Source organism: Lissotriton helveticus, chromosome 5_1, assembly GCF_964261635.1.
Source record: "Lissotriton helveticus chromosome 5_1, aLisHel1.1, whole genome shotgun sequence".
NCBI lineage: Eukaryota > Metazoa > Chordata > Amphibia > Caudata > Salamandridae > Lissotriton > Lissotriton helveticus.
Genome location: NC_136065.1, coordinates 1,535,916,175 through 1,535,928,729, shown reverse-complemented (window position 1 = coordinate 1,535,928,729; position 12,555 = coordinate 1,535,916,175). Strand labels below are relative to the sequence as shown.

The window sequence follows — 12,555 nt, the reverse complement described above, 5'->3', positions numbered from 1 at the left end:
GATTCTAGCTCAGATGGATCAAAAGAGGCTTTAAAAAGCATCAGCCATGGTCCCCTGGGGGGACAGACGCTTTGCAAAGATTAACTGTAACCATTTTGTTGCTGACGGCTGTATTCGGGTGCTGCTAATGAGGAGAAATGTTTGCCCAGACAGTACTACTGTGTTGTAAAATGGCTAAATAGCAAAATATTGAGACAGAATGTGCCATATTACGCTGCGATATTGCACCTCTTCTGTGTCTGATTACGTTTGTCCCTCTCTAGTCCCTGCAGCACCTGTTCTGACCTGGGTCTCAGGCTCTACAACAGCTCTGCTGACCGGTTCTCTGACTCTACAGCAGCTCTGCTGACGTGGTTCCCTGGCTCTCCAACGGCTCTGCTGACCTGGTTCTCTGGCTCTACAGCAGCTCTGCTGACCTGGTTCTCTGGCTCTAGAGCAGCTCTGCTGACCTGATTCTCTGGCTCTACAACGGCTCTGCTGACCTGGTTCTCAGGCTCTACAGCCGTGCAGTAAAGTCCTGAATACAAATACCAGACAAGCTGTTGCTATTGTGAAATAAATATAGTGCTTACCAACTAATGAAGGAGACAGTGTAACGCCACAAGTAAAAGATTCAGTCATGATGGGCGGTCCAAAAGGAGACAGGGCGGTAACAAGGAGGGACTAAAAAGCCTCATTATAAATCGGAAGCCAGCATTTACCATGGACGAGGATGCCAGCCAATGAAAAATATGGGCAGGGCTTCCCCACCACTTCTAAAACATACCCTAATACAGCATGCCTCACAAAACGACAATAAAAATCTGTAAGGATCTTTAAAGGATCAACATATTCTCACAATCTGAACTTTTTAACACTTAATATTTTCAGATATGCATGGCTAGATATCTTAGAATTTGCTTTTAGGTGCAAATGTTTAACATGAGTCACATGTTTGATCTAAAAATTCTACAGCAGCGTGCTGACCAGGTTCTCAGGCTCTAGAGTGGCTCTGCTGACCTAGTTCTCTGGCTCTAGAGTGGCTCTGCTGATCTGGTTCTCTGGCTTTAGAGCGGCTCTGCTGGCCTCGTTCTCTGGCTCTACATCAGCTCTGCTGACCAGGTTCTCTGGCTCTAGAGCGGCTCTGCTGACCTGGTTCTCTGGCTCTACAGCAACTCTGCTGACCTGGTTATCTGGCTCTACAACGGCTCTGCTGACCTGGTTATCTGGATCTCCAATGGCTCTGCTGGCCTGGTTCTCTGGCTCTAGAGCAGCTCTGCTGACCTGGTTCTCTGGCTCTAGAGTGGCTCTGCTGACCTGTTTCTCTGGCTCTAGAGTGACTCTGCTGACCTGGTTCTCTGGTTCTACAGCAGCTCTGCTAACCTGGTTCTCTAGTTCTACAGCAGCTCTGCTGACCTGGTTTTCTGGTGCTACAACGGCTCTGCTGACCTGGTTCTCTGGCTCTAGAGCAGCTCTGCTGACATGGTTCTCTGGCTCTAGAGCAGCTCTGCTGACATGGTTCTCTGTCTCTAGAGCAGCTCTGCTGACCTGGTTCTCTGGCTCTAGAGCAGCTCTGTTGACCTAGTTCTCTGGCTCTACAATGGCTCTGCTGACCTGGTTCTCTGGCTCTACAAAAGCTCTGCTGTCCCGGTTCTCTGGCTCTAGAGCAGCTCTGCTGACCTAGTTCTCTGGTGGTACAGCGGCACTGCTGACCTTGGTCTCAGGCTCTACAATGGCTCTGCTGACCTGGTTCTCTGGCTCTACAGAAGCTCTGCTGACCTGGTTCTCTGGCTCTAGAGGGGCTCTGCTGGCCTGGTTCTATGGCTCTAGAGCCGCTCTGCTGACCTGGTTCTACGGCAGCTCTGCTGACCTGGTTTTCTGGCTCTACAATGGTTATGCTGACCTGGTTCTCTGGCTCTAGAGCAGCTCTGCTGACCTGGTTCTCTGGCTCTAGGGCATCTCTGCTGACCTGGTTCTCTGGCTCTACAACAACTCTGCTGACCTGGTTCTCTGGCTCTACAACAACTCTGCTGACCTGGTTCTCTGGCTCTAAAGCAGCTCTGCTGACCTAGTTCCCTGGCTCTACTACGGCCCAGCTGACCTGGTTCTCAGGCTCTACAGCCGTGCGCTAAAACCCAGAATACAAATACCAGACAAGCTGTCGCCATTGGGAGAAAAGTATAGTGCTTACCGACTAATGAAGAAGACAGTGTAACGCTGCAAGTAAAAGATCCAGTCCTGATGGGCGGCCCCAAAAGGAGGCAGGGCGGTAACAAGGAGGGACTAAGAAGCTGACCTGGTTCTTTGGTTCTAGAGCGGCTCTGCTGACTGGTTCTATTGCTCTACAGCGCTCTGCTGACCTGGGTCTCAGGCTCTACAACGGCTCTGCTGACCTGGTACTCTGGCTCCACAGCAGCTCTGCTGACCTGGTTCTCTGGCTCTACAGCGGCTCTGCTGACCTGGTTCTCTGGCTCTACAGCAGCTCTGCTGACCTGGTTCTCTGGCTCTACAGCAGAGCGGCTCTGCAGCAGAGCGGCTCTGCTGACCTGGTTCTCTGGCTCTACAACGGCTCTGCTGACCAGGTTTGCTGGCTCTACAGCAGCTCTGCTGACCAGGTTCTCTGGCTCTAGAGCAGCTCTGCTGACCTGGTTCTCTGGCTCTAGAGTGGCTCTGCTAACCTGTTTCTCTGGCTCTAGAATGACTCTGCTGACCTGGTTCTCTGGTTCTACAACAGCTCTGCTAACTCTGGTTCCCCGGTTCTACAGCAGCTCTGCTGACCTGGTTTTCTGGCTCTACAACGGCTCTGCTGACCCGGTTCTCTGGCTCTACAGCAGCTCTACTGACCTGGTTTTCTGGCTCTAGAGCTGCTATACTTACCTGGTTCTCTGGCTCTACAGAAGCTCTGTTGACCTGGTTCTTAGGCTGTAGAGCAGCTCTGCTGACCTGGTTCTCTGGCTCTAAAGCAGCTCTGCTGACCTGGTTCTCTGGCTCTAGAGCAGCTCTGCTGACCTTGTTCTCTGGCTCTACAATGGCTCGGCTGACCTGTTTCTCTGGCTCTACAACGGCTCTGATGACCTGGTTCTCTGGCTCTCCAACGGCTCTGCTGGCCTGGTTCTCTGGCTCTAGAGCAGCTCTGCTGACCTGGTTCTCTGGCTCTACATTGGCCCTGATGACCTGGTTCTCCAGCTCTAGAGCAGCTCTGCTAACCTGGTTCTCTGGCTCTACAACAGCTCTGCTGACCTGGTTCTCTGGCTCTAGAGCAGCTCTGCTGACTTGGTTCTCTAGCTCTCCAACGGCTCTGCTGGCCTGGTTCTCTGGCTCTAGAGCAGCTCTGCTGACCTGGTTCTCTGGCTCTACAACGGCTCTGCTGACCTGGTTCTCTGGCTCTACAGCAGCTCTGCTGACCTGGTTCTCTGGCTCTAGAGCAGCTCTGCTGACCTGGTTCTCTGGCTCTACAATGGCTCTGCTGACCTGGTTCTCTGGCTCTACAGCAGCTCTGCTGACTTGGTTCTCTGGCACTATAGCAGGCAGCTCTGCTGACCTGGTTCTCAGGCTCTACAGCCGTGCAGTAAAGCCCTGAATACAATTACCAGACAAGCTGTTGCTATTGTGAAATAAATATAGTGCTTACCAACTAATGAAGGAGACAGTGTAACGCCACAAGTAAAAGATTCAGTCATGATGGGCGGTCCAAAAGGAGACAGGGCGGTAACAAGGAGGGACTAAGAAGCCTCATCATAAATCGGAAGCCAGCATTTACCATGGATGAGGATGCCAGCCAATGAAAAATATGGGCAGGGTTTCCCCACCACTTCTAAAACATACCCTAATACAGCATGCCTCACAAAACCACAATAAAAATCTGTAAGGATCTTTAAAGGATCAACATATTCTCACAATCTGAACTTTTTAACACTTAATATTTTCAGATATGCATGGCTAGATATCTTAGAGTTTGCTTTTAGGTGCAAATGTTTAACATGAGTCACACGTTTGATCTAAAAATTCTCTCCTTGCAGTTTTATCCTCTCTAAATACTTTTACCTCTGTCAACCCACAGGAGTTCCATTTTTTTCACTGATAACAGTGTGGAAAGTGGGAAGGTGTGAAATTGGCATCTAGCATTGACATTCATGTGAAGTTTAGTTAACTTACAGTTACATATTTTAAAAACAAGTGTGATTTTATACCATACACTGTGACTCATAGGGAAATGTGGGTATGGAAAACATGTAGGGTTAAAACACGTCACTCCCAAGATAACCTATAGAATGTGCATTTTTCAGAAATGTAAAGTGTGGGTGAATTTTCTGGAAAAACTTGGATCTAAAGTTTGGAAGTTTTAAGCATGTCACATTTGAGACTATAAAGAAAAATTCATATACACCTAGCTGCTGTATCCTTCTCACTGTATGAGATATGCCATATCAATCCATCTCTGTGTGCCCAGATTTCATATGCACTGTCGGCTGGAGAGCAGAGATTGATCTAGTCTGTCTGCCTCAATGAACACATCTCCAGTGTGAAAATCGTTCTTGGTTGAAATTGCAAAACCATAATATCTTCAAATTTTTAGATTCTTAGATGATGGAGCTTAGCAATAACCATAGCAGCCATTATCTACAACAACAGGATAATAGTCATCAGAATTTAAACATTATAATGTAATGAATTCCTTATTTTAAATGGTTAGAAACTCAAGATCCTCCACACTCACCCTCTGAAACGCGTTCATCGCTAGTTTTTCAAAGGCCTGGTCCACGTTGAGATCATTTTTAGCACTCACTTCAAAATAAGATGCGTCTCTTTCTTTGCACCATGACAAAGCTTGCTCCTTCGACACCTGCAGGAATTGTTTTTAAAAGATAGGAAACAACATTTTACAAATTTGATTGTGTCCGCATCAGTGGTTAGTTAGTAAAAAAGCATAAAAGTGCCAGAGCTCTCGTCTGGAGGCAGTTTGCACCAGCCCATTTATCCTGTTGGCACCAGCTAAAACAGAACCAACTACTAACCATGAAAGTGGGGAGAGGATGTGGTGTAATGGCCAGAGTTGTCGACTTCAGAGCTGGGGAACCAGGTTCGAGTCTCAGTGTCAGCTCAACATCCTGTCATTCTGGGTAAATCAATTGATCTCCCTTTGCCTATCATAAAATGAATGTGTCCTTAACTGGTGCTCATGAAAAGCGCTGGTGTTGATGATTAGGTGCCGGTGCTGAGCACCGGAAACCACTGCCTCAAATTAAGCACTGCGATACAAAAGGGGATGATGGACGGAGCGTTTGAACAAATCAAACACTCACCCCCAGTCAACTGATCTGGGTTTAATCCATCACCATTCTTTAGTTCACTCAGCCACCCCAGTTCAGACATGGCTATATGCAAATCAGTCTGACCCTGTGCCTTATGGGAACAGTCCAGCCCGAACAGCCAAGCCATGTCTTCCCTGGACCGGAAACAAGCATCCTGGGACCGGTTTCGGATTCATAATCCTCATCAGCCAGGCTATCTTGAATCCAGTGGCCAAGTGAACAAGGGACTCACGTCTGAGTATACCCTGCCACACTTAGGGCGAACAAAGCGATACAAAAGGGGATGATGGACGGAGCGATTGAGCAAATCAAACACTCACCCCCAGTCAACTGATCTGGGTTTAATCCATCACCATTCTTTAGCCCACTCAGCCACCCCATTTCAGACATGTATATATGCAAATCAGTCTGACCCTGTGCCTCATGGGAACAGTCCAGCCCGAACTGCCAAGCCATGTCTTCCATGGACCGGAAACAAGCATCCTGGGACCGGTTTCGGATTCATAATCCTCATCAGCCAGGCTATCTTGAATCCAGTGGCCAAGTGAGCAAGGGACTCACGTCTGAGCATACCCTGCCACACTTAGGGCGAACAAAGCGATACAAAAGGGGATGATGGACGGAGCGTTTGAGCAAATCAAACACTCACCCCCAGTCAACTGATCTGGGTTTAATCCATCACCATTCTTTAGCCCACTCAGCCACCCCATTTCTGACATGGCTATATGCAAATCAGTCTGACCCTGTGCCTCATGGGAACAGTCCAGCCCGAACTGCCAAGCCATGTCTTCCATGGACAGGAAACAAGCAACCTGGGACCGGTTTCGGATTCATAATCCTCATCAGCCAGGCTATCTTGAATCCAGTGGCCAAGTGAACAAGGGACACACGTTAGAGTATACCCTGCCACACTTAGGGTGAACAAAGCGATATAAAAGGGGATGATGGACGGAGCGTTTGAACAAATCAAACACTCACCCCCAGTCAACTGATCTGGGTTTAATCCATCACCATTCTCTAGTTCACTCAGCCACCCCAGTTCAGACATGGCTATATGCAAATCAGTCTGACCCTGTGCCTTATGGGAACAGTCCAGCCTGAACTGCCAAGCCATGTCTTCCCTGGACCGGAAACAAGCATCCTGGGACCGGTTTCGGATTCATAATCCTCATCAGCCAGGCTATCTTGCCAGGCCAGGCTATCTTGAATCCAAGTGTGGCAGGGTATGCTCAGACGTGAGTCCCTTGCTCACTTGGCCACTGGATTCAAGATAGCCTGGCTGATGAGGATTATGAATCCGAAACCGGTCCCAGGATGCTTGTTTCCGGTCCATGGAAGACATGGCTTGGCAGTTCGGGCTGGACTGTTCCCATGAGGCACAGGGTCAGACTGATTTGCATATATACATGTCTGAAATGGGGTGGCTGAGTGGGCTAAAGAATGGTGATGGATTAAACCCAGATCAGTTGACTGGGGGTGAGTGTTTGATTTGCTCAAACGCTCCGTCCATCATCCCCTTTTGTATCGCTTTGTTCGCCCTAAGTGTGGCAGGGTATGCTCAGACGTGAGTCCCTTGTTCACTTGGCCACTGGATTCAAGATAGCCTGGCTGATGAGGATTATGAATCTGAAACCGGTCCCAGGTCGCTTGTTTCTGGTCCATGTAAGACATGGCTTGGCAGTTCGGGCTGGACTGTTCCCATGAGGCACAGGGCCAGACTGATTTGCATATAGCCATGTCTGAAATGGGGTGGCTGAGTGGGCTAAAGAATGGTGATGGATTAAACCCAGATCAGTTGACTGGGGGTGAGTGTTTGATTTGCTCAAACGCTCCGTCACTCATCCCCTTTTGTATCGCTTTGTTCGCCCTAAGTGTGGCAGGGTATGCTCAGACGTGAGTCCCTTGCTCACTTGGCCACTGGATTCAAGATAGCCTGGCTGATGAGGATTATGAATCCGAAACCGGTCCCAGGATGCTTGTTTCCGGTCCATGGAAGACATGGCTTGGCAGTTCGGGCTGGACTGTTCCCATGAGGCACAGGGTCAGACTGATTTGCATACAGCCATGTCTGAAATGGGGTGGCTGAGTGGGCTAAAGAATGGTGATGGATTAAACCCAGATCAGTTGACGGGGGGTGAGTGTTTGATTTGCTCAAACGCTCCGTCCATCATCCCCTTTTGTATCGCTTTGTTCGCCCTAAGTGTGGCAGGGTATGCTCAGACGTGAGTTCCTTGCTCACTTGGCCACTGGATTCAAGATAGCCTGGCTGATGAGGATTATGAATCTGAAACCGGTCCTAGGATGCTTGTTTCCGATCCATGGAAGACATGGCTTGGCAGTTCGGGCTGGACTGTTCCCATGAGGCACAGGGTCAGACTGATTTGCATATAGCTATGTCTGAAATGGGGTGGCTGAGTGGGCTAAAGAATGGTGATGGATTAAACCCAGATCAGTTGACTGGGGGTGAGTGTTTGATTTGCTCAAACGCTCCGTCCATCATCCCCTTTTGTATCGCTTTGTTCGCCCTAAGTGTGGCAGGGTATGCTCAGACGTGAGTCCCTTGCTCACTTGGCCACTGGATTCAAGATAGCCTGGCTGATGAGGATTATGAATCCGAAACCGGTCCCAGGATGCTTGTTTCCGGTCCATGGAAGACATGGCTTGGCAGTTCGGGCTGGACTGTTCCCATGAGGCACAGGGTCAGACTGATTTGCATATAGCCATGTCTGAAATGGGGTGGCTGAGTGGGCTAAAGAATGGTGATGGATTAAACCCAGATCAGTTGACTGGGGGTGAGTGTTTGATTTGCTCAAACGCTCCGTCCATCATCCCCCTTTTGTATCGCTTTGTTCGCCCTAAGTGTGGCAGGGTATGCTCAGACGTGAGTCCCTTGCTCACTTGGCCACTGGATTCAAGATAGCCTGGCTGATGAGGATTGTGAATCCGAAACCGGTCCCAGGATGCTTGTTTCCGGTCCATGGAAGACATGGCTTGGCAGTTCGGGCTGGACTGTTCCCATGAGGCACAGGGTCAGACTGATTTGCTTATAGCCATGTCTGAAATGGGGTGGCTGAGTGGGCTAAAGAATGGTGATGGATTAAACCCAGATCAGTTGACTGGGGGTGAGTGTTTGATTTGCTCAAACGCTCCGTCCATCATCCCCTTTTGTATCGCTTTGTTCGCCCTAAGTGTGGCAGGGTATGCTCAGACGTGAGTTCCTTGCTCACTTGGCCACTGGATTCAAGATAGCCTGGCTGATGAGGATTATGAATCTGAAACCGGTCCTAGGATGCTTGTTTCCGATCCATGGAAGACATGGCTTGGCAGTTCGGGCTGGACTGTTCCCATGAGGCACAGGGTCAGACTGATTTGCATATAGCTATGTCTGAAATGGGGTGGCTGAGTGGGCTAAAGAATGGTGATGGATTAAACCCAGATCAGTTGACTGGGGGTGAGTGTTTGATTTGCTCAAACGCTCCGTCCATCATCCCCTTTTGTATCGCTTTGTTCGCCCTAAGTGTGGCAGGGTATGCTCAGACGTGAGTCCCTTGCTCACTTGGCCACTGGATTCAAGATAGCCTGGCTGATGAGGATTATGAATCCGAAACCGGTCCCAGGATGCTTGTTTCCGGTCCATGGAAGACATGGCTTGGCAGTTCGGGCTGGACTGTTCCCATGAGGCACAGGGTCAGACTGATTTGCATATAGCCATGTCTGAAATGGGGTGGCTGAGTGGACTAAAGAATGGTGATGGATTAAACCCAGATCAGTTGACTGGGGGTGAGTGTTTGATTTGCTCAAACGCTCCGTCCATCATCCCCCTTTTGTATCGCTTTGTTCGCCCTAAGTATGGCAGGGTATGCTCAGACGGGAGTCCCTTGCTCACTTGGCCACTGGATTCAAGATAGCCTGGCTGATGAGGATTATGAATCCGAAACCGGTCCCAGGATGCTTGTTTCCGGTCCATGGAAGACATGGCTTGGCAGTTCGGGCTGGACTGTTCCATTGAGGCACAGGGTCAGACTGATTTGCATATAGCCATGTCTGAAATGGGGTGGCTGAGTGAGCTAAAGAATGGTGATGGATTAAACCCAGATCAGTTGACTGGGGGTGAGTGTTTGATTTGCTCAAACGCTCCTTCCATCATCCCCTTTTGTATCGCTTTGTTCGCCCTAAGTGTGGCAGGGTATGCTCAGACGTGAGTTCCTTGCTCACTTGGCCACTGGATTCAAGATAGCCTGGCTGATGAGGATTATGAATCTGAAACCGGTCCTAGGATGCTTGTTTCCGATCCATGGAAGACATGGCTTGGCAGTTCGGGCTGGACTGTTCCCATGAGGCACAGGGTCAGACTGATTTGCATATAGCCATGTCTGAAATGGGGTGGCTGAGTGGGCTAAAGAATGGTGATGGATTAAACCCAGATCAGTTGACTGGGGGTGAGTGTTTGATTTGCTCAAACGCTCCGTCCATCATCCCCTTTTGTATCGCTTTGTTCGCCCTAAGTGTGGCAGGGTATGCTCAGACGTGAGTCCCTTGCTCACTTGGCCACTGGATTCAAGATAGCATGGCTGATGAGGATTATGAATCCGAAACCGGTCCCAGGATGCTTGTTTCCGGTCCATGGAAGACATGGCTTGGCAGTTCGGGCTGGACTGTTCCCATGAGGCACAGGGTCAGACTGATTTGCATAAAGCCATGTCTGAAATAGGGTGGCTGAGTGGGCTAAATAATGGTGATGGATTAAACCCAGATCAGTTGACTGGGGGTGAGTGTTTGATTTGCTCAAACGCTCCGTCCTTCATCCCCTTTTGTATCGCTTTGTTCGCCCTAAGTGTGGCAGGGTATGCTCAGACGTGAGTCCCTTGCTCACTTAGCCACTGGATTCAAGATAGCCTGGCTGATGAGGATTATGAATCCGAAACCGGTCCCACGATGCTTGTTTCCGGTCCATGGAAGACATGGCTTGGCAGTTCGGGCTGGACTGTTCCCATGAGGCACAGGGTCAGACTGATTTGCATATTGCCATGTCTGAAATGGGGTGGCTGAGTGGGCTAAAGAATGGTGATGGATTAAACCCAGATCAGTTGACTGGGGGTGAGTGTTTGATTTGCTCAAACGCTCTGTCCATCATCCCCTTTTGTATCGCTCAAATTAAGCACTGGGCATTACTTATCACTATCTGAAATTAAGTTCCCTTCTTAATCTTTATAAACTCACACTCTAATTTTCTTAATTTTACGTTGTTGTTGAAAACAATGTGACTACAATTTATTCAGCCGGAGGCAAAACTCTGCTAACCAGCATGTCCCCTATAAAGCTTCCTTCAGGAGGCCCCATGCCTAGCCCAAGGCCTCTGTAGGTTCAAGAGTATGAAGCCAACCCTTGTGGGACACCATTGCCACCCACTGCTCGTGTGCATACTCTTCAAGACCAACTGCATCATCTACAACAGTGGCTCTTTACCTTTTGATTTCTGTGGACCGCCACTCAGTCATTACTAGAAACTGGGGACCAACACTGAATTATTACTGGAATCTGGGGACCCCCACTGAGTCACTACTGGAAGCTGGAGACCACGGTCTATGCATTTTTGATGATTTGAACCACAAAGCAATATATAAAGAATACAGAAACAAGCATTCATTAAACAAATACACATTTAATTAAATACGTTCATTAATTCACAAATAAATATTTAAAAAAAAAATTTGAATGGGAAGGTTGGAGCTTTCCTAAACTCAATTGCGGCCACTCATCGTCCATTCTACAATCTGTTCGATGCACATGCACTGCTCTCACAAAGCAGTTGCAGACCCCCAGGGGTACCCGGACCACAGGTTAAGTTTCAATGATCACTGATGCAGTTTCAATTAAGGAACCCCAACCTTGACTCCTGTCAATGTCAAGACCTCAAAGAATAAGTTATATGTACTAAAACTGCATGCTTCTTCTGACCATCTTAGTATATTGTTACTTTTCCTATTCCTTAACTGTGAGTTCTCCTTCCAAGGCACCTACCCATTTGCTTCTGGAAGCTCCTACGACAGTGTATAGTGCTGCTGAGCATGTACCGTATAATAAGGACATGGCCCGTCTCCGTGCCCCATGTGTCAGTATCACCTGTAGGGTGTTGTTAGTAGATGGCTCAACCTCTCTCTGCCCCCATGAATTCCTAACCACTGTTGATGAGGCATTGTGTGTGAGAAAGTGGCTTGTGCCCAGTTCCCAGAACCCCGCGAGGGTATCATATGAATGTACAGTTCCACTGGAGAATAAATCTCCCACCACCAGTACTCGTGCCTCTGTCCATATCCGATGACTATAATGTCTACATAGTGTTTTAAATTCAGGGAAAAGCCAAAGGGGGATCCCCAGGGTATTAAACTCCAGAAGCCCCAAACAATTCCCCAAGCCTTGCCAGCACTGTCTAGTTACTCGCACAGCATTTGGGCACCCCTCTGATACAGATGTAGTACCCAGGGTCACCTCATACATTGAAATGGGGCCCAGTGTTTAACTAAGTTTTGTCCGAATGTTGCCTAAATCTGGGGCTAGACATTGCATTGACCTCTGGAGCTGAGCTGCTAAATAATAGGCCTTATGTTTCACAGCGCCCAATCCACCCTTATCTAAAGGCCTCATAAGTTTATGGAGAGCTACTCTCCTTCTGTCTTTGCCACATATCAGTTGGCTAAGTAGAGTATGGATCTAATTGAAAAGTTTTATGGACAACAATACAGTTAAGGACGCAAAGTAGTAGAAGATGATTGAGAGCAGTAATATCTCGCTGTTGCAACCCGTCCCATGGGGAGGTAACGGGAGATCACATCATTAGTTACATGAGTGCCTAGCAGCCGTTAGGACTCAATCAATATTCTCACAAACTAAGCATGGCATGTGGGTATACTTGTACACCGAGATACCGAAAAGTGTTGATCTCCTATATCACATGAATGTGTCAAGTTGCCAGCCACTCCGGTCTAACCATAGGGTGCAGTGGAAATAGGCAAGATGTGATCCAATAAACTCTTAGTCCACTTATCTGGCCAAAGGTCTCCAGTAGTGTCATCAACTTCTTCAGAGAAGATTCACAGTACTGCAGATACAATAAAGTGTCATCAGCATATATAAACATGATGTGTCTTTTGTGAGATAATGCAATGCCCCAATCTCTTTCTTTAATGCAGACCATATAGCCCAAGGGCGCCATCGCCAGAGCAAAGGGCAGATATGACAATGTGCACCTCTGTCTAGTGCCACT

General features: G+C 48.5%; 1 protein-coding gene across 4 annotated transcripts in view; it reads right to left on the bottom strand.

The window, feature by feature from the left end:
* RAB7B (RAB7B, member RAS oncogene family) overlaps positions 1-12,555 on the bottom strand; it is a 197,381-nt gene that overhangs the window by 47,524 nt on the left and 137,302 nt on the right. For all 4 annotated transcript variants that reach the window (XM_078644588.1, XM_078644585.1, XM_078644586.1 and 1 more), the window contains one exon: positions 4,697-4,822. In XM_078644588.1, the coding sequence (XP_078500714.1) occupies positions 4,697-4,822 (126 nt within the window). The remainder of the gene's footprint in view (positions 1-4,696; positions 4,823-12,555) is intronic.